Source organism: Spermophilus citellus, assembly GCF_964194105.1.
Source record: "Spermophilus citellus genome assembly, chromosome: 3".
NCBI classification, from domain to species: Eukaryota; Metazoa; Chordata; class Mammalia; order Rodentia; family Sciuridae; genus Spermophilus; species Spermophilus citellus.
In genome coordinates, this window is record NC_138184.1 from 125,168,800 (window position 1) to 125,192,359 (window position 23,560).

General features: G+C 36.6%; 1 protein-coding gene across 1 annotated transcript in view; it reads right to left on the bottom strand.

Moving 5' to 3' along the window:
- The window catches only part of ABCA13 (ATP binding cassette subfamily A member 13), a gene marked incomplete at both ends in the record, with an annotated part of 438,366 nt that overhangs the window by 402,840 nt on the left and 11,966 nt on the right, over positions 1 to 23,560 (bottom strand). Inside the window, 2 exons of the mRNA XM_081283275.1 lie at positions 12,143 to 12,266; positions 14,184 to 14,277. Coding sequence (XP_081139401.1) covers positions 12,143 to 12,266; positions 14,184 to 14,277 — 218 coding nt within the window. The remainder of the gene's footprint in view (positions 1 to 12,142; positions 12,267 to 14,183; positions 14,278 to 23,560) is intronic.

Sequence of the window (23,560 nt, forward strand, 5' to 3'; positions counted from 1 at the left end):
CTGAGTTCAATCCCCAGAACCAAAAAAAAAAAAAAAAAAAATCCAAAAAAGTAAAGATGAGCAAATGCCGAGGTCCAGCCCCAGCAGGGGTGAGGGAGCTGGGAGTGAGGGTCCAGGGTGTCTTGAAGGAGGAGTGGCATCAGCAAAAGAAGAAGAAATTATATGAAGTGCAATTCTAAGAGAATAGTTAAATATATAACAGCAAATGTTTTTGAAAGGATTTTCTTTCCCCTTTAAAAATAGGGCTCCTGGAAATGTCTTCCTGCTGTGATATTCGGAGTGAGTGACCACCTGGAAACCTGTTAAAATCACTGACTCTGGGGTCTCCTCTCTGCAGTTGCCACTCACTGGGGCCAGCTGCTCTCCCATGAGTATATAACCCAAACCTCCCTGCAAGCCCATCATAGACCATTCTAACATCATGGGAAAATGCAGACTTTAATTCTGACTAGAAAATGAGAACATTGCTACATTTTACTTAACTTTGCAAATGTCATGCATAGAAATAAATGTGATGTACTAGTAAACAAGGGAAAAGATTCTTATGACCTTGGAAATCGGGACTGTGCACCTGTTTGCATCTAATCTCTAGGAATTTCGTTTTAATCAGTGAAACTACTGATTTGAAATCAAGTAGCAAATCACATCACAAGTTGCTGAAAACTTGTTAAAGTTACAAGTATCCAATTAAATTAGAATATCCAAAAAAGGAAAAAAAAAACACATAAAAATTGAGGATAATAGTTCCTGATAATAGAACCTTCTAGATATTTTCAATTTCATGTCCTTACAAATGAGAGAAGATTCAAAGTGGATTAACAGTCATCAACATGTAAATCTACCATGAAAAAATAACATTGCTTATATCAAGAATTAGAGTAAAATCCCTTCCACAAACATTGTCATTTAATCCTCATGACCTATCATAAAGTCTGAGCAAGTTCAACAAATATGTATTGAAGAATAAAATAAACTCAGTTCCTTTTGGGTCACATCCCTTTTAGAGAAGACCTAAATGTGTTTGATAAAAGCAACCAGACTGTGAGCAGCAAACCAAGTCCAGGCCACAGAGATCACATCCTGCCCCAGGAGGCTGCCATGCCCCATGGAAATCTCACCTTTCAAAGTGTGACCTTCACTTGAATGGGTCAGAATTACAAAATCACAAGAAGAAATTACTTGCTACTTCTCTGTAGAGGCCTTGTATTAAAGGCTGAGAGTGACCTCTGAAAGCCATAACTGTTGATTCATGCTCCCATTTCTCACCCAAACATGGGCCTTTCCTGGGAAACCACCCAATTATCAAATTATAGAGATGGATGTAATTCAAGATGAGTTTCCCCTATAATAATGAGCAGACTTTATGTTCTTTTTCTTATTGTTACTTCAAAAGAACCTCAGTGTGTTCTTAAGACTGGATTACAAATTACTACCAGCATGAGAATTGTTTATAACAGAAAGAAAATACTTAGAAAATCCTGGATTAAATGTTGATGAGAGAAGTTCCTGAGCACCAGAGAAATCCAGCACTGCAACAAGACCCAAGGCGGAGCCATTTCTTCCTAAGTCCAGTTCCTTACTTAGACTTCTATTAGGTAATGCTTGACTTTGCCAGGTAGGAACGAAGTTGTAAAGGAAAGAAGTGAGAATGAAGAATGCAGGAGAAGGCCACTTGGCAGAAATGACCAAACTTTCTCAGACCTCAGACTAACACCAAGAATCACCCCTCAAAGGTCCAAGGGCCAAACGTCACACCTAGATGCATCCACGCAATTCCACAAGGAACCTGCGGATGCCCACTGTGGGAAGGGCCTTGGAAATGATGATAAGGCCAGTCCCTTCATTTGTAGATTTGGAAACTGAGATCCAGTGAGAGACCCCCAGTAGTCAAATTACTGTGCAAACAATTTTACCCTTGGAAAATCATGTTTAAAATAAAATCATGATGTTGTCCACCTAGCAGGGTTGGTGAAAGCATCTCTGTAAATTAGAATGTGGGTGAGTAGCACTTCAACAAGGACCTTGAGGCTGCTGCTGCTGAAGAATGTTGACTCTTCACTTGGGCCAGCAAATGTAAAAAAAATTTTCCATTTTACAGTTGTCTCTTTGGCTATAATTCCAAGACCATTTGCTCTGATTCTCACCTTGAGTTGCAGGAACAACAGGTCTGATTGATAAATATGTTGTTAAGAATCAAAACTGCCCCCAGAAAATTTTCTTATCACCTCCCAGAAGTCCCCACCTGACCAATCATGAGATGATGATCAACCACACCACAGTTTGGCCAAGACTGCTTAACTATGCACCCTTCTGCTGCCCTTGTGTATTTAATCTGGAAGCTCATGTCAGTACCCCCCAAGACAGGGAAACCCTGATCCTCTTTGTCCAGTATAGTTATGCAGGTTGGCATTCCTTTTCTGCTTTTCATGATTCCTCTTTCCATTTAATTTTTAGGGTTAAGTGACCAGATTGGATTTGATGGGACTCCCCAGAGTTGGTCCTCTGGCCTCCGACTCCAGTAACATCAGTAGTATAATTAATGCAGATATGAGATGCAGTCTCACACAAGAGCTACAAAGACAAATCAGCTATGGAAGCAGTAGGATTTTTCTCTCTTACAACTTTTACTAATTTTTACTTATTAATTTCTGAATAGAAAAGTTATTATTGAATTGGAATTATTTCTAAGATAACCAGATCCACAGGCAGAAATAATTTTTATAAGAATTCTGCTTTGGGATATTTCTGCTCCCTCTCATCAAAACCAGTGAGGAAATCTCTGAGTGGAATTCTTGGCAGAAGGAGGGCTTGCCAGGGAATGTGGGACCCCAACCCTGGTCATCCACCTTTAACTCAGGGCAGGGGTTCACATGGGAAACCTTGGAGGGTGAAGTATTTTTCGAAATCTGTAATCAGCCCAGGACCAAAAGGAGAAGTGAAGTTGAGAAATGCTCATCTGAGGAAGGAAAAAAAAGAAAGCAAGAATTCTTCTTTGGGGCTTTCTTTAGGTCTATTAAAAATAAATAAATAAATAAATCATATAGATATCTCCAAACTCTAGACCAAAAACAATGGCTCTAAGTACTAAATGGTGTGTCATAGAAGAAAACAAAAATGGAGTAATAGTATTAGTTCAGGGCCCTTAAAAGAGAGCCAGGAGGCCATTGTTGGTCAAGTTTTAGGTATGTCCACATGTAAATCAACTTTCTTTGAATTGGGCTGTGGACATACCCATCAGATGAGCAGAGGTGAACTTTTTTTGTTTGTTTGTTTGTTTGTTTGTTGTTTTTGTAGTACTGAGCTATACCCCCAGCCCTTACAATTCTTTATTTTGAAACAGGGTTTCCATAAGTTGTCCATCTTTGCCTCAAACTTGTGATCCTCCCCCCTCAGCCTCCTGAGTAGCTAGGATTATAGGCAAACTGACCTTTGGACTGGGCCAAACCCTACTTTCCTGAACATCGTCAACCTCTGCTGACCTTCTGTATGACAACCCCCTTCCCCAGGCTACTCAGAGACAGGCTGCTCACAGTCCTTTTCTTAAAATGTAGTTCATCAGCACTGGTCTTAATTCAGACTAATGAGTAATGTAACCACCACTACTCATTAATAAATACACACACACACACACACACACACACACACAGATGCATGCATGTAAAATGGATGAAAACTGATAAGGCCTGTAATCTACCCACCAGTATTGTACCACTATCTCTTTCATTTTTTATATTGTACAATATCATTATTTTAGTTATCTGCTTGGAGGGTGGTATGGTTTGTATGTGAGGTGTCCCCCAAAAGCTCATGCTTAAGACAATGGGAGAGGATTCTGAGGGGAAGTGATTAGGTTGTGAGAGCCTTAAACTAATCAGTGAATCCCTAATGGGATTAACAGAGTGGTAACTGGTGGCAGGTGGGATGGGCTAGAGGAGGTGGGTCACTGGGGGCATGGCTTTGGGGTATATATTTGTATCTGGCGAGTGGAGACCACTCTCTCTGCTCTCTGATCATGATGTGAGCTGCTTCCCTCCACCATACTCTTCTGCCATGAACTCCGAGATATGTCCTATATGTCAGAATGGCAGAAATCCAGAAGTTCAACACTATCTTCTATTGGCTTTATTTGGGAAAGAGATATCCTCATATTTTATAAAAGGGAATGCAGGTTATCACAATTCCATAGAGGGTCATTTGGAGAACACCAACAAAATCAAAGGTTTTATTTAGCTCTTGATCTGCAATTCTACTTCTAGGAATACTCCTACCAATAACAATGTACTAGCATGAATCATCATATACCATTAGAATAATGTACAGTTAGTAAGTCAATAGTAGATAAAAAATGGAAATAACGTGAAACGCTTAATTTGCATAAGCAAGACAATAAAACAAGAAAATGGGAGTATAAAAGAGATGGCACAAGTAGAAATTAAGTAGCAATTCTTAAATCCAGTATATTAAATATTAGTGACCTAAAGATAAGGCAAACATTGTCAGGTTATGCTATTTTTAAATATAAAGCACATATAGCTGAAAAGTAAGTAGATAATAAAAGATCATGTAAATTCTAACCAAAAGAAAATCCCTTGACTATATAAATATAAATATGAGTAGACTTCGAAGCAAGGAATATAGCCAGGAATAAAGAGCTTAAATATGATCATATAATATGTATTATATGTTATACAGTATGTTGCATATGTAACAAAACCTATTATAACCATTATGTTGTGTGCATACTCAACAGTATACATGAATTTGCCTGTTTTTCTGTCATTGTAGGTGAGTCAATGAAGAAAATATGCATGCATGTACATCAGCTCTTCAGAGTATATGAAGCCAAAACTAATAGAATTAAAACAATAAAAGAAAATGACTTTTGTGATTGGAGATTTCAATTCCTTTCTCAGCAATTTATAAAGCACATAGACAGAAAATCAGTAAGATATTGATGACTTACACAGCATTCCACCCAACGACAGCAGAAAGCAGTCTCTTCAGAAACACATTAAATACTCATCAAAAGAGGCCACAAGCCAGGGCCAGAAAACAAGCCTTGACAAACTGTAACAAGCCAAAAATCACCTGGGATGTACCTTGACCACAGAAGAATTAAATACAAGTCAATAACAAGGATTTCAGGAAATTTTTCAGATCCTTAGAAGTCAAACATCTGACCTACAAATACAATCCATGGGTCAACAGTGAAAACACGGTGAAAAAATCAGTTAAGTTTTTGGACTTAATGCACATGAAAACACAACATTTCAAAATTTGTGAGATGCAAAGCAGTGTTTAGAGAGGAATAAACACCTTTGGGAGTTTGTATTACAAAAGCTCCATAATCAATGGTTTAATTTAAATAAGGTAGACACAGAAGAGCACAATAAATCCCAAGGAAATAAGATAAAAGACATCTGGATAAGAAAGGAAAATTTTAAAATAACAGTTCCACATGATATATATAATCATGTACATATAAAACCTGAAGGACATATTTTTAAACTACTAAAAATCATTACTCATATTTTTGAAAAATCTAAAAATAAACCAAAAAAACATGAAATACTTAGAAATATATTTCATGAAACATGTATAACGCTGAAAACTACAGAGACATTCCTGAGAGAAGTTCAAGAAAACTTAGACAGTGCTTTTTTGCAGTACTGGAGTACTGGTGGATAAAGCCAGAGGGCGCTCTATCACTGAGCTACATCTACAGACCTTTTGATTTTTTGAGACAGAGTCTTGCAAAAATACTGAAGCTGGCCTCAAAATTGCAATCTCCCTGCCCCAGTTTCCTGAATCACTGGGACTACAGGCATATGCCACTGCACCAAGAGACAAACACGGCCCACTCATGGTTTAGAAAATTTGGTGTCGATGGTAATTCCCTTCCCACTAATCTATAGATTAAAATGTAAGCCCCTGGGACAACATATCGCTTTACACTTACCTGCATAGCTATAAGCCAAAAAACAGAAGTATAAATATTGGTGAGAATGTAGAGAAATTGAACCTCATTCACTGCCAGTGAGAAGGAGTCACTTTGAAAAACCATCTGACAATTTTTAAAAATATTAAACAGAGGCTAGACGACCTAACATGCATCAAAACACAAATAAAGACACATCTATGCACAAAAACTCATACATGAATATTCTGCCATTTCTTACAATAGTCAAAAAAGAGGAAAGAACTCAAATATCATCAATGGATAATAGATTCATCAGTATAAAAAAAAGAATGCAGTATTGACAGATGCTACATCACTGATGAACATTTTGCTCAATGAAAGAAGCCAATGGTCAAAACATTTAAAAAATAAGTTTAACAATTTTTACAAATATGAAATGTTCCTAGAGAGACAGAAAGTAGATTAGGGAAAGCCCAGCACTAAAGGGAGGGAAGATTGGGGGAAACAGAGAATGAATGCTAAGGGATATAGATTTTTCTTTTTGGGGTGATGAAAATTTTCTAAAATTGATTGTGATGATTAAATTCATCTATGCACAATTCTGAATATGCCAAAAACTATTGGATTGCACACTTTAAATGGGTCAATTATGGTATTGTAAATTAAATCTCAAAAAGACTTTTTTTCTGGGAATATTATCTCCATAGAAATCTTAGATGACTTTCTTGGTACAAATTAGCAAGCTGATTTTTTATATGGAAAGCCAAAGGACATAAAAAGCCAACATAATTGTGAAAAGAAGAGAAGTTGAGGAATTTATATTAGCTGATTTATGCTACCTGATATTAAGACTTTCTCTGAAGCTATAGTTACTGAGGATTTTACTCTAGGGAGAGTGGAATCACAAAGATCAATGAAATAGGGGAGTCCAAAAAGAGATCTTCACACTGTCATCAGATCCACTAATTTCCACCACACACACAAATGTATTTTGCTGAAACAGGATCATCATTTAAACAATCATACCAGAACTGCATATCTATATGTAAGGAGAATAAACACCAATATTTACTTCATACCATAAGCTAAATCAATGCAAAATGAATTGTATATACAGCAAAAACAAAAGTTAAACTTCTAAATGTTCTTAAAGAAAATGTAGGAGAAAAATCTTAATGATTTTCTGTTGGGAAAATATTTATTTAATAGGGAAAATACAAAAAAAAACCCAGAAAATAAATTTAATTTTATCAAGGTGAAAAGCCTTTACTCTTCAAAGGATAGGTCAGAAATTGGAAGAAAATATTTATGATACACATCTGATAAAAGACTATATCTAGAATAAGTAAAGAACTCTGAGAATTCAACATAATCAAAAATAAAATATTAATGGTGATATTTGAATAGACACTTCACACACAAAAATTCAAATGGTCAGCAGCCACATGAAAAAATGCTCAAGAACATTCATGATCAGGAAAATGCAAAAAAAAAAAAAACTACAATTAAATAAAATTATACAATTACATAATGACTAAAATTAAATAAATTAGCACAATATCAAGCACTGGCAAGGATGTAGAACAATGAGATCTTTCCTACTGGGGATTGAACCCAGGGTCTTGTTAGGCAAGTACTCTACCACTGAGCCACACCCCCAGCTCAGCTACTTGAACTCTTATACATTGATATTGTCGGTGTAAAACTGTACTTTTGAAAATAGGGTAGAAACTTATTATAGAGCTAAAAGTACATCCAAACCATTCTACTCCTAGCTATTTTCCAGGAAAAAAATATTAAAGTATCTGTTAACACAAAGACTTTTTTTAATGCTCATAGCACCTTTCCTTGTATTTATTTATAAATGGGCAAACTGGAAATAACCCAAATTGTCCAGAGATGTGTGGTGAATGGATAAAAAAAGTGAGGCATGTCCAAACAATGGAATGCTACTTTAGCAATTTAAAAAGGATTGAATTACATTTTGCTGGCTGAAAAAAAACAAACTCCAAAGACATGTCTTTTATATGAATTTCTAGAAAAGGCCAATCAGACCTAGATAACAGAAAGTAAACACATTGTTGCTTGAAACTGGGAAAGAAAGTGAAGCTGGAGTAGGTTCAATAGGGGATGGGGCACAGAAGAATTGGGGGAAATAGTAGAATCGCTTTGAATTGCTTTACATCTTGATCATGATGGTGGTTACACAGGTGCATAGATGGTCAAAACTCATCAAAATATATTCTTAAAAGCATAAAGTAACTAGGAAAATAAATAACAAAAGATAGGCCTGATCTTCATGGGGGGATAAGCCCATATTGAAAGACATGAAGAAAAAGTAAATTAAATGATATATTAAGATCATATGATTCAATACTCTACTAAGAATCGATTTCCCCAGCTTTCCACTAACTTACTGAAAGGGGCTTGGAAATAAACCCTGGGACCATTGAAAATGACCATTTCTCCGTGCAGAGGTCAATGTGGATCATCATGAGGAAGCAACTGACCAGCTCAGGAGCTGTCTGCATACATTAGAGGAAGGACCTTGACTATGGAAGTCTGGGAGGACGGGACAATAGCAAAAGAAAAGTGGAGGACTCCATGGAAGACACTGAGATATGTGAGAGGAGATACTGATCACTGTAGAAGGGGGTTCCAAGGGGGAGGGATGGGGCAAGAAGTCCTCCTCATCCTGTCTCCAATATCAGTGCTTCTCCATGTCAGCAAAATCTTTTGGAAACAAGAATCAACCAACCTGGGTACCCTTCAACCGATGAATGGATAAAGAAAATGTATATGTATGCACAATGGTTTATTACTCAGCCATAGAAAAGAATGACTTTATGACTTTTGCTGGTAAATGGATGAAACTGGAGACATTCGTGAAATAAGCCAAACCTTAAAAACCATATGTGGGTGCTAACACACAACAAGGGCAGGGAGAATAGAAGGTCATTGCATTAGACAAAGGGGAATGAAGGGAATGGAGGGGGATGGAAATAGGAAAGACAGTAGAATGAATTAAACTTTCCTATGTTCATATATGACACACCACCAGTGAAACTCCACATCATGTACCACCTCAAGAATGGGCTCCTAACTAGAATAAGTTATACACCATGTATGTATGTATAATATGTCAAAATATACTCTACTGCCATGTGTATCTAAAAACAACAACAAAAAGAAACAAGGATCAAATTCTAGCTGCTTTGGATGGAGGAAGGAAGGTTCAGCTCCTTGGAAAGAAGCTGGACTCTGGGCCCAAGAATATTATAGACTAATAAGATTTGGAAGGCACTCTAAAAGAGTATCTGAAGAATGCTATCCTAACTAGGAAGATGAAAGGTGAAGCATCCACAGGCAATGGTCAAACAAGACTGAGAAGGAGGCTGTGGTTACCAAGGGGCAGGAGAGCCTTAAAGGACCTGGGTACAGTTGACAATGGAGAAAAACAAAAATGAAAATGTCGTAAAATGAAAATGACCGTAAAAAAGGAGTTGTTGGAGTTCACTGGGAAGTGGTTAAAAGGTATTCAAAGGAGCCAGAAGTGAAAGACTCAACAGCTGACCAGGTGAGAGAGCAGGGCACCAGGCACTGTTGAATGAGCACGAAGAACCTTCCAGCATGGCTAATAGTGTCCATCAGCTCTGAAGACCTGACTGTGGGAAGGGAATGGAAGGAGCTTTAGACAGCACAGGCGTTTTATAAAGCATTTTACATTTGCTTTTATGCTCTCTGTTTTATCTTAAAATAGGAACATTCCATAACACTCTGTGGTAACACCCACCTAATCCACTGTAGGAAATGGTTCCTGTTTTGCTCTGAAATCATCTTATTAGAGTGAAGGGGAAGCCCGCTAACACCCTGAAATGAGGAAGCTGGTTTGCATAATCATGACCCACATCACCTGATACCAGGGATTTCCATCCACAGTGAACTTTGCCTAGGGAATAATAAAGTCATAAAAATTCATGAACTAACTTAACTCAAATAATGTTTAAGTAGACTTTGAAAACATTTGTTTTCAGGTCTTGTTAAAGTGAGACAATTAGCACAGAAAATAAACAGAAGTGACTATTCGTTTATGGCTTTGACCTTCAACCGAATTCACACTTGAAAAGATAAAGAGAGCAAAGGAGAAGTGAGGATTGCCAGTGGCCAGGTCTGAAACCAGAAGCAAGCCTGACCAGTACATTTCTTTGTTCTTCCTTCTCTTTCTTTCTCACTTTTCCCTCTTTTCTCACTTCTGATGATTTTCTTTCTCTATTTCATCTTGCATTTCTCACACTTGCCTTGGGAACTGGCAGACACTGTGAGTAATTTTATTCTTGGTTTTTCAAAATCAAAGGTTTAGTGAGGATGGCAAATTATTTAACTGACTATCATGATGGCAATGTGGTATGAAGAACTCTCATAAAGCTGATTTTGAAATCGCTGAGTTTCTGCAAATTGGAATAAGGATGTTGAAGAGGAAGAACATGAAAGAAAGGAAGGAAAGAGAGAAAGAAATTTCCTAATGTCAAAAAGTATCTTACAGTTGTTATAACCATTGTACTAAGAATTTATTATTAACTCCCTCTGGTTGCATGTGTCTGTGCCCTGTATCACACTAGATTATTTTTCCTGGTTTTCCTTGAATATCCAGCACGCTTGAGGTAGGTAAGTGAGAACCTTGAGATGCAGAGAGATTGGTTAGTTGTGCAGATTCACAAGAACCATAAGATCATAGAGCCAGGAATGTGTGTGTGAAAAACTCTATTCTTTCCATTTCAATATCATTTAAACTTCCCATTCTGTGTAAGGTACAGATATAACACCTGAAATGAAAATGCTGATAAGCCTCAGAATTCCAGAGTACTTCCCAGGAAGAAAGAGTTCTGCATGTATACTTTCTCTTCACACACACACACACACACACACACCACACACACACACACACACACACACACACACAGATAATGGAACTTTTTAGGATTATAATCTTATACTTGAAATTTCAAATGACTCTTTACAGCATATGTTTATATTATTTAGCTTTAAAACAAACGCACCTGCTATGATATGAATATCTGCTTACCCCCCAACTTCACATATTAAACTGAAACCCCTCAGGTGATATAAGGAGATGGGGCCTTGGAGGCATTTAGTTCCTGGAGGCTGAGTCTTTGTAAATAGAATTAGTGTCCTTGTAAAACAGACCACAGAGAGACTCTCCAGCCTTCCCCCATGTGAGGACACAGCTAGAAGGTGCAGTCTGTACGGAATGAACCCTCACCAGACACCAAATTTGCTGGTTCCATAATCTTGGATTTCCTCAGTCTCTAGAAGCATGAGAAAAAAAATGTGTATTTCTTATAAGCCATCCAGTTTATAATATTTTGTTATAGCAGCCCAAATGGACCAAGATGGCAACTTTTATAACTATTGTACAGTTGTGTCCAAAATTATCTGGGAACTTTTAGTTTCTTCTTGTAACTGAAAGTTGAAAGAGATCTTATAATTTAACATTCACTTCATATTTAAATGCCATAGACTGTTAATACCAATGAGTATAGACATAATAAAACCTACATCTATGCCTAATAGCAACTAGTCACTTTTTTCCATTCTTTACTCCACCTGGGAGAACTTTCCAGAACATTCCAGATCCTCCACTTTAAGTATATTCACTTTGACCCTTCTCACTTGAAAATATCTCAATCCCCAATGCCAACTGATGCCACAGGTAACATCAGCATAGCTCAGCATTGAGAGAATCAGAGAAGGCATCCTACCTTCCCTGCAGTCCAGTTATGTGGCAAGACAGAGGAGAAAGAGCTGACTGATCTCAGCTGAAGACAGAATCCCAGTAGGTAGCTAAAAAATTGCTTGTTTGGGGGACCCTTGGCACCAAAATGAAAAACTGACTAAGCAAATGATTTTGAAGTCAGAGTTTAATGGACAGAAAACAAACGATTGCATGCAAATGGGATTTGCTCATCAGCATTTGTTCTGAGTCTTGAAATACAGTTTCCTGCTAACAGACACTAACCATTAGTTGGAGTCATTATTATGTAAAATTTGAATTTAATAAAACCAATTTTCTTTAAGTTCTGAATTCTGCACTTTCATGATCCCTGATCTCTCCCAAATTATTAAGGCTGTCCTAAGAGCAAGCTTTCTGCTATGTGCATCAACTTCCTGGGAATCTGTAAAGGACGTTTGTGTGTCTCTTACCGAAAATGGTGATCCGTGGACTCTTCAAAGCTGGAGTTCCTGCACTTTGACCCCATATTACAAAGAAGTCCTTGGACAAAGGGCATAACACCCCGACTGGGCAGATCACGGGGTTGCAAGTAACCTGGACACAGATGCAAGGAAGAAATGAGTCCATACACCTGCTACCAGAGGTGGAATACCTATTAAGTTAGAATCGTAATTTGTAATATCAGATTATTAACCCTTTTATTAATTTGAAAGTTGCCTGAGGACTCCAAAACCAAAAGCTCTTTATACCAAATACCTCTCCCCTAGGGTCTACATACTTCCCTGTTCACGAAGTGGCAACACCTCTGTTGTATAGCCAGTCCCCTCAGGCAAAGCCCTTTGTAACCTAGTCATAGATGGAAAGAATAAGAATAGATGTTTTTCCCATCTCATGTAAGTTAGGAATGTTAAAGTTTGGGCAAAAGTTCTGAGTTTAGTGCAACTTGATTTCTGAAATTTTTATGTGTAGTTGTTAAATATCATATGATGCAAAACTGATTTTCTTCACTGGATAGAATCAAAGACTTTTCAGGACAACATTGCTACAGTGAGCTAGCTTCCTTCAAAAAGTACTGATCACACATTCCCCAATCCTACTGCCCTTCACTTCCTGAAAGGGTGGAAACAGTCATCCCCTGATGACTACAGGCAACTTGGATGTCACTGATCATCTATGCTGTAGCATATGAAACCCTGGTGACAGCCAGAAGTCTAGTTTGGTCTGGGAGATTCTCTCACTTCCCAAGACATGGAGACATACTCTGCCTAGTATTGGGCACACTGTTTGCACATAGAGGACATTCACTAAATGTTTAATGATTGAATCAATGAACAAACATGAATGAATGAATGAAAAATAAACTTTTGGACTTTTAAGCTAAGGGGAAAATGAACTTCTTAGCAGACTCATGATTGAGTGTTGTAGAACAGGAGACCTTAAAGGTACTGGAGGTCATATCTCAGCAAGTAATAGAAGGTACATTTCCCTAGTATTACTTCTGTGTCCCATCTCTCTCAAGAATGTGTCAAGAATGGTAGCCACCACAATGGAATATTGGGTCAGAGATTAAGGACTCTAGCCCTGATCCAAACATACTTGTTTCCTATGTGGATCCCCAACATGATACTTTTATCATTGTAATGGTCTAGTCCTCCAGCAAGTTCTGTAAAGGCAAAGGAATACCAGGTTCTCTGTCTTATTCTCAATAAGGCCTTGGACATAAAAGACACTAGAGAAATATTTACTAAATAAATAAATAGGTTTATAAAATAGGAACTCTGAAAAACTTTTGAATGGAGACTGTCCCAACCTACAATACATAATACAGTCCTCAAACAACAAAGAACAACCAGGGCCATTTTTTTTCCCTATATATAAAACCTAAATATAACAGAAAACCTATTTTGGACAAATCCTCAACATTCAATAATCATTTATTCAAGAGAAATTTGCAGAGTAGACCACATTGTATACATTTCAAGTGGCATAGTAAATAGAAACAGAGCAGGCCATTGTTTCTCAAGGGATGTTGCTGTTGAGGTTTCAAATCAGACAGACAAAATGGTCTGACAGATGTTCCCAGAGCCCAGAGAGTTATCAGTGATGGTTTATTAGGACATCGCCATCATGATCGCCATCATCATTGCAGTCTCCACCATCACCATCACCACCAGTACCATGTGGTAAACTGAAATGCATTTCCCATCTTTAACCTCTTGTTCCACTTTTCCTATATTAAAATGTCTTATTTCCCTAGGTCCAAATTGATTCAGTTTAGTTGCAAGGATAAAGCTGTCAGCTAAATTGAGCAAATGTGTGACTATCATTTTTAAATTTAAAAAATCCAAATTGCTGCTTACTGGCACATACCCCAGATGTATTGCTACTATTAGAATGGAACACTCTCCATTTATTCCACTCATAATTCAGCATTGATGAAGAAGAAAGGAACGAGTATCTCTTATTTCTCTGAAGGTTTGTAATCTAAAAATCATATTAAGTGAAACTTACAATTGTCTCTATGTCTGGGAGGTTCTTGGAAACGAAGTACTGTCAGAATCATGAACAGGATACAAGGCCAGAAGAATTCTGCGAGGGAAAGGACCTGAGGAAATATACATTGTTAAAAAAAAAAAAGTGCTTGAATAAACTGCAAAGCATTACAACATTTCCACCTCTTGAAGGATGATTGACAAGTCCGTTTTTCTTTTAAAGAAACTCATTGTCACGCCTACTACAACAACTACTGGGACACAAGTTCCATTATAGGCCCCAGTTCATTTGTCACCTCATCCTGGTCCATGACTATATCATCTCCTGGTCCTTCTCACACCAGGCCCAGCTTCTGGTTTTTCCAGATTCAATCAAGGAATATTTGTTTATGTTTAAATAATTTTTTTCTCTTCAATGACTTTCTTGAAATTGGAATAAACTTCGAAAACTGTTAGAGTCAATTCTCTAGACACAGGCTATCCAAAAGAGTTACCAAAAAAGAACTGTGATATTTGGTACAAAACTGAATTGTCAAAGAGAAGAGAAAAAGAAATGCCATTTTTGACACATGGAATGTGGTTCTTGCTTTACTGATTGCAGGACATATCTTTTTTTAAAATTTTTTTTAGTCATAAGTGGGTCCAGTACCTTTATTTTATTTATTTACATGTGGTGCTAAGGATCAAATCCAGAGCCTCGCACATGCTAGGCGAGCACTCCCCTGCTGAGCGCTCCAGCCCAGTCCATATCATTTTATAAGTACAAAAGTGGATAGCCAAACACAAAACAGGCCAAGCATAGAATTAATTCATACAGCGACTTGGAAATCTGCAAGTTCAAGGGTGCTCAGTCAATCCCAGCAGTGTGTCTTACTGTTTTGGACCCCAAGTTACAATGCTCTAAACTAACATGAACTTCTGGGCTCTCTGGTTCCTTTGCACCTTAAACTGCCATTGCTATCCCCCTCTCTGTAAAGTGCAGGCCGCAGATCTAAGTGTGAAATGTGTGAGTGCACTAGACCTAAAACTCAATCTCTGATGTAATTAAAGGAGAAAAAGAAATTGCCCTGTTTGAAATAGTGTATGAGGTGTTGGATCAGAAAATATAACATGATAAAAAGTTCTCTGGGCTGTACTGAAACCTAGTATCACACATTCTGATAACAGAAGATCTGGAGGAGGGCACCCTCTGGTTCAAGGGATCATGCTTAAAACTAGAAAGAAATGTCCGGAACACTCAGAAGGCTGCAATTTATTCAAATCATTTGGTCATTCTCTGTAAGAATTTTAAAAATGTATTAAGAGGATTGGGGTCAAGAGGTGGTGGGGGAGGATTCTATAATTAATTCTGAGTATAAATAGGCAATACAGAAAATGTATCTCATATTAAACAATGATTTGTTACTATTAAGGAAAAAAATGATAATTTTTTTTCATTCATTTTCAATGACATTGATTGCTCTACTGTTAGAACAATGGGTTATAAAGAAATGGAAAATCATTTGTAGACCTGAGACTCTTATAACAATTTTTATATTAGAAATAAATAAATACATATATGGTTAGAAAATTTTAAAAGTACAAAAAGTATACAAGCAATTGTTACCAAAAGCTGGGTCCTTGTCCCCAGTGCCAATCCAATAACAAGGACATGGTTTTGAGGAAAAGGAAAAAGCAGGCTTATTGCTTTGCTAGCAAGGAAGAAACACAGGGGGCTTCTGTCCCAAAGGCTGTAATTCTGACCATCAGCAGGAAGGAAGGGAGTGGGCTTTTAAAGAGATGACTCAAAGGCCACATTCCACATGTTCTCTGTCTGGAGATGTAATTCACTTGTCAATTTGGGGGATAGTCATTTCTGAGGTTTTCCAGTACTCCCCAAAGTCTGGATTACTTTGTTCCTATGGTAGATGGTGCTCAAGGTCAGATAACTCTGCCTAGGATGGGGAAGATTCCCCTGAGATTATGGAGGGGGAGATATTGGGGAGGAGCAAGGAGGGAGGAAGAGAAAGAAACAGTGGTCCATTTAAAAAATAAGTTGCAGTGGCGGAGTACCAAGGGTTTTATTCAAAGCATAAAGTGGACCACTGTTACACAATCACCCAAAAGATGAATTATCTTAGCTTTCTTAATTCATTTAAGAACTATATATAAGCATAAGTAATATTTTCAGAAAGAATTTACATATCAAAACTTATGTATCTGCCTCACTGCTATTAAAGACAACTTAGTCTTCTATTATAGAATTATTTAACCAATTACCTAATTATGAAATTCGCATGGTTTTCTGTTTGGGGCCCACACTTTCATGAGTTTTCTTTACTTGTTTTGCTGACTTTTGTACATATATCTATGAGATAATATTACTAGACCAAAGTGTATGTAATTTTTAATCTGGATTTTTAGTCTCAATAGAAAAAAACAGAATTCCTTCATTAAAAACTAAATCAGGGGCTGGGGCTGGAGCTGGGGCTGAGCAGTAGTGCACTTGCCTGGCATGTGTGAGACACTGGGTTTGGTTCTCAGCACACATATAAATAAGTAAAATAAAGGACAAAGGTCTATCAACTATATATATATATATATATATATATATATATATATATATATATATATATAATAAATCCTCATTAATTCTGATCAAACTCTCAGTAGCACTTAAGGTTAAAAATCTTTTAATTTTTGTCAAACTTTTATCAAACTGATATGCAAAAATAAATAACTTTTAATTATTGAGATCAATCTTTTTAAGAAGTATGTAATAATTCCTTATATAATACTCCCTGCTCTTCTAGGTACCCATTTTTCTATTAAATTGTTCTTTTTTTCTGACTTATAAATCATCATTTCTTGTCTTCTAATTAAATAATTTACACTTTTCTTAGCCTTAAGCAAATATTTTCTCTAATTTTTAATTTGCCTTTTTATTATCTAAACCTTTCATGCAATCAACTTTTTATCTTTGTATTTTTAGTGTCTTATTTATTTTCCCACATTCAAAGGCAATATAAGTTAAAGGAGCCTGCCAAATTAAAATAGCAGGAACTCTGAAGCTACAGTCAGTCTGAAAATCAATGACAAACTTCTAGTTTCGAACAACACGGTTTAAAAAAAAAATACAGCTCTACATATTACCACTAAGGTTCCTCTGAGGATCTGAAATAAAAGTCTAATAATTACTTTGGAGGCTTGTTTTATTTTGTTTTGTTTTTTACAAGTTGGTCACTGACCCTTTTGAAAAACACAAGTGGGAAAATCTTCCATTGTTCTGAATTTGACACTACTCCATTAAAGAGAAAAGCATTCTGAAGGTGAGTTCTGCAGTGTCACTGTCCTTTGTGAGCAAGTGAATCACCTCCTTTCATTCGACTTTCTCTTTGGAAGCATGAAAGTAGCCTCTTTTTCTCATCACATTTTTATAGCATGGTTCTCTTCTCAGGTGTCATTATTATCCTTGGATCTTGTTTAACATTTCTAATCTAACCGCTGTTTAATGGGAAGGATTTCTGATTAATTTTTAGGAGCTCTCTCTCCCCACTCCAGGCCCCAGTACTGACTTCTGAATCCAGATATCTGATCTAAGCGGAAACAAGGGCTTCAGTGCTGTTCACAGGCACCAGAGGCTGATGCTACCATGACTTCTGCTCTCAACAAAAGGAATCACCCATAGAACTTACTGGTGCTTACAAAGAACAATAGTCACCCTCTGAATAACTATGAAGCCCTCTATTCTTCCAGTAGGAGGGAAACTCCACAGCACAGTGAACGCCCCATTTACACCTGTGAGCTTCATGCCCCTGCACTACCTCTCACCATGGCTTTCTCTTGAATACTATGACTCTGACCCACTCCCCATTCCTGTCATACCCCAGCCCAAATATCAATAGAAGTCTTTCCTTCAGCACAGTTGATACCAGATGACATTCAGGGAGACCTTAGCAATGCCATGCATTAAAATTCATAGATAAAAAATTCATAGATAAAGGACCTCAGATGGAATGACATATAAAAACTTCCTCACAGAATTTTCCTTCCCCCAGTCAAAATTAAGGGGGGAAGAGGAAAGAAATTAGAGGAGAGAGGGAGAAATTTGTCTTTGCCTAATAAAAGAAAAAAAAAAGAAAGAAATTACAAAGATGTCAAAAAATAAGTTTCCAGAGCAGATCAGACAAAGCCCACATGATTCTTTTCCAATTTATCCCAGAGTCTCCAAAGCCATAATGATTGCCCACACAATGCTTGTGGCTATTCACAGGACCCATGCCTATGGAGATAACATCCCACACCAGTCTCCCTAAAGCCTCTAACAGAAAAGCTAGAGAGAATGAGCAGACAAGAGTAGTGAGCACTGAAATTAATTCTTCCAGAGAAGCCTCAGCTACACATATAAATGTGTACTGAATCTACAGTGGGGAAAAACTTCCTCAAATGAATGGAAAGAACATAGTACAAAATATTTAACAAAATGGCAAAGGAGAGTGCAGAGCCCAACTAGACTAATAAAGGTTGTGTCCCACCTCAAATGGGTCCCCATTCATCTCCACTATCACCTGGACCTTCCTCCTGCCAAAGAAAACAGCAGAGTATAGCAGGCTCGGGGATCACCCTAAAGCCTGAAGAAGAAATCAGATGGGCCTCAGATTTATTGAAAAGAGTCAAGAACAAGTATCATACTCTGGCTGGGCTGCCCAAGTATGAGTCAGATTAAAAGAAATCAGAACAGCTATCTCAACACACTATGGATAGAAACTAAGAACAGTGCAAGCCAAAGAAATACATAGAGCATGACAGGAAAGAAACTCAAATAGGAAGAAGAATTAATAACTGCTTTGCAAAGAAGCATGGTTTAATTAGAGCAAACAAAAAACAAGAGTTCAAAAAAGATAAATGCAAAGAAAGGTTATGCATCTAAAGAAAAATAACAAAAATAATCACTATGAAATTTTAACTGATTTAGAAGACACAGAAAGATTTAGATTTGAAGTGCTGGAATAGAGCAGGGTAGAGATAGCAATAGGGATCTTTTAAAACATTTTTAAAGGCAAAAATATTCTCAGAAAACCCAATAGATTTGACAAGCAAAAACCATACAACATAAGGATAGTTGGCATTCCTAAAGCAGAGAATTCAACAAATGGGGGGAAAAAATGCTAGGAGATATAACCCAGACCACAACAGAGAGGAAGAGTTTATCTAATCTGAAAGAGCCACTACATTTTAGAGGAAAAAAAAATAAGCCATAGTTGAACTATGTGTAGTGAACTTCAAACTCCTGATCTTCAAAGGCAAAGAAAATATACTATAGGTATTCAGACAGGGGAAAAGTCACCTCCCTAATAAGATGGGGAAGATCAGTCTGACCTTAAACATTTCTTCAAAATACTCGATACTAGATGTCAATGAATCTATAATCACAATATTGTAAGAGAAAGCAAGTGGGATTAAATACATATATGAAAAGTAAGTATGTGATTATATGTAATATGGGAAAGTTATGTGTGTTTATATATAATATTAAATATATGTGTGATTTATACATATATATATATATATATATATATATATAAAATACACATCCAATTGCCATTCAACAAAAAAACATAGTGAGTGTGTGTGTGTGTGTGTTTCTTTTTCTCAGTGAGGAAAGAACCCAGATAATATGCTAATCTTGAACCCCGAAGAGAAAAAAATGCTTGGCAATGAAATTTAGCCAAAATAAAACTTAAATAAAATTTAAAATTCAGCAATAACACTTCTGCTTTCAGTGGTGTGCTGGCTAGAAACAAACATTGCATTGCTTTGTTTACAAGATATACAATAAATCTCCAAAGAACTAAGAGGAAGAGAGTGACCAAAAATATTCTACAAAAAGAAAACTCATGAGCTGAATCTTAAAGTATAAGTATAAGGGGGCAGGGGACGAGTTCCCTCAAGGGGAATGAAGGAAAAAAAGAAAAGGTAATATGTTAAAAACTCAAGGCTAGGAAATTTTCTAAGCATAGGAAAGACAGAAATCTGTGAATAAAAGAAATGCAACTTTTACCCAAAAACATAAACTCAGACCAGGGGTATTATAACACTGTCAGTTCTACTCAGTGGATCTATGCGTCCATTGCAATTCTGTAATTCTACACAAATTGATACATAGGCTCAATGAAATTTCCACTGGAATTCTAGTAGGTCTGGTTAGTTTGGGCTGTTGTTATACTTAATGAGCTGATCCTAAAACATATTTAGGAGAACAAAGATCAAAGAAATTAAACATAATTTTCATCAACAGGTTGAAATAACTCATCTTCCCACATATCAAGCTTTCCAAAACATGATAGTAATTAAATTGACAGTGTACCATTCATTCAACAATAAGCAAATCAACCTATGAAGTGACATAAAGAAACCAGGAACAGAGCTGTGTAGACACAGAAACCTGATGTATTTTAAAAGTAGTTGACAGAAAAATAGAAGAGAATTTTCTATTCAATAAATTGTGCCACGTAATTGATTTTCCTGACAGTGGGGTGAGAAGGAAAGGATGGATTAGATCCTTATCACTATGGGATACAAAAGTCTTAAATTGAAAAAAGAAAAACAAAATTTTAAAATATTTAGAAAAAAAATATACCTTATGCTTTGTGTCTTAAACAAGACACAAAACCCTTTAACATAAAGCAAATTAAACTATATTAAATTTCAAATCTCTGTTCTTTAAAAAGGGTACTTAAAATGTAGAAAAACTAGTCACAGACTTGAAGAATCTATTTCAACATGCATAAATGACAGTGTAATGTCCAGAATACATACAGATGTCTAAATCAATGAAGAGATGATAAATTATAGAAAACAGTCAAAAGATATAAGAAGACAAGAGCAAATTATGAAATTATCAATATAACACAAATTTAGTTCCAACAAGATGCCATTTTATACCCACCAATTTGGGGCAAACTAAAAAGTCTGGCAATACCAAGGGTTAGGCAGCAGGTAGATCAACAGGAACTTGGAATACAGTTTGACAATATTAATAAGTTAGTTGGGGATTTTCAAATCTTTGAGACAATAATTCAACAAATATATAATAGGTTGAACCATATTAATTTACTTATACTACACTGACTTTAACCTAATAACACAGTCATTGGAAAGATATTCAACACTTGAACCAAAAGGTATGTTCAAGAATGTTTACAATAGCATTATTTATGAATGAAAAAATGGCAGTTATGCAAAACCCATTAATAAAAGAGCAGATTAATAAATTGTGGTGTATCAGAACAATAAAAAAATATGTACATCCTCTCATAAATTCATTAGGAAATGTATATCACATTGGACCCTGCTATAGGGACTGGGGAAACAGCATTGAACAAACATGAGATTTCCTAATTTCCCAAGATTGAATGAAATGTATAGGTTAAACATCCCTAATCAAAAATCTGAAATGCTCTAAAATCCAAAACTTTTTCAGTGCCCACATCATATCACAAGTGGAAAATTCCACACCTTGAAATTTTGCCTCATGCACAAAATCATTTAAAATATTGTATAAAATTACTTTCAGGCCATGTTTATAGGTTTATATGAAACAAACATAGATTTATTTTCATGTTTAGACTTGGGTTCCATCCCTAAGATAGCTCATTGTTATATGCAAATACCCCCAAATTCGAAAAAGTTCTGAAATCTAAACCACTTGTGGGCCCAAGCATTTTGGATAAGGGATATTAAACCCATACTTCTTTTTTTTTTATTGTTGGTCGTTCAAAACATTACATAGTTCTTAATATATCATATTTCACAGTTTGATTCAAGTGAGTTATGAACTCCCATTTTTACCCCGTATACAGATTGCTGTATCACATCAGTTACACTTCCATTGATTTACATATTGCCATTCTAGTGTCTGATGTATTCTGCTATCTATCCTATTCTCTACTATCCCCCTTCCCCTCCCCTCCACTCCCCTCCCCTTTTCTCTCTCTACCCCCTATACTGTAAATCATTTCTTCCACTTGTATTATTCTTCTCTTACCCCTCCTTTCCTCTTATATGTAATTTTGTATAACCCTGAGGATCACCTTCCATTTCCATGCGATTTCCCTTCTCACTCCCTTTCCCTCCCACCTCTCATCCCTGTTTAATGTTAATCTTCTTCTCAAGCTCTTCGTCCCTACCCTGTCCTTGGTTACTCCCCTTATATCAAAGAAGTCATTTGGCATTTGTTTTTTAAGGATTGGCTAGCTTCACTTAGCATAATCTGCTCTAATGCCATCCATTTCCCTCCAAATTCTATGATTTTGTCATTTCTTAATGCAGAGTAATACTCCATTGTGTATAAATGCCACATTTTTTTTTTATCCATTCATCAATTGAAGGGCATCTAGGTTGGTTCCACAATCTTGCTATCGTGAATTGTGCTGCTATGAACATCGATGTAGCAGTGTCCCTGTAGCATGCTCTTATTAGGTCTTTAGGGAATAGACCGAGAAGGGGAATAGCTGGGTCAAATAGTGGTTCCATTCCCAGCTTTCCAAGAAATCTCCATACTGTTTTCCAAATTGGCTGTACCAATTTGCAGTCCCACCAACAATGAACAAGTGTACCCTTTTCCCCACATCCTCTCCAGCACTTGTTGTTGTTGGACTTCATAATGGCTGCCAATCTTACTGGAGTGAGATGGTATCTTAGGGTGGTTTTGATTTGCATTTCTCTGACTGCTAGCGATGTAAACCCATACTTCTGAAAGCGAATGAAGTGAACAATTGAAGGAGATAAGAAAATTAATCCCATTCTCAAATAATTTCCTTGCATAATCCTAGAGCATTATATACTCATCCAGTGTATGATCCTCATGGCAAACAACAAAACAGATAAATATTGTGTCTGTTTTACACATTGGAAACCTAAAGGTAATTATTTTGTGTAGATTCTTTGAACTAATTTGCAATGCAACTTGGACAGAAGCTCAGACCTGCAGACTAAGTTCATCCTCCAATGAACTTAAATTCATCTTAAAATTCTTCAAGTGGCTCATACAGAATGTGTTTGGGTTACAGCTGAAAACTATGTAGAATGAAAAGCTTCTGTGCAAAACATAAAGTTGTAATGAATTAAGAAGGAAAGGGGACAACCAGCAGGGGGAGAAGTTAATCACAAGATCTCATTGGCAGAGAGAGGAGAAAAACATCATAAGTTTAGAATATCAAGGAAGCTGAAGCAAAGCATATAATTAGTTTGTTGCCCTTGCCCTTGAAAACAAAGGGCTTTGAAGTAAGCATGAAACTCTATTGTGTTTTTGGTGCACTGGGGCCTCTTGATGCAAACCTCATGGAGAAGGAGACTTTCCCAGAAGTATTTTAAGGTTCTTGTTGTTAAGTACTGGGGGAAAAAAAAAAAAAAAAA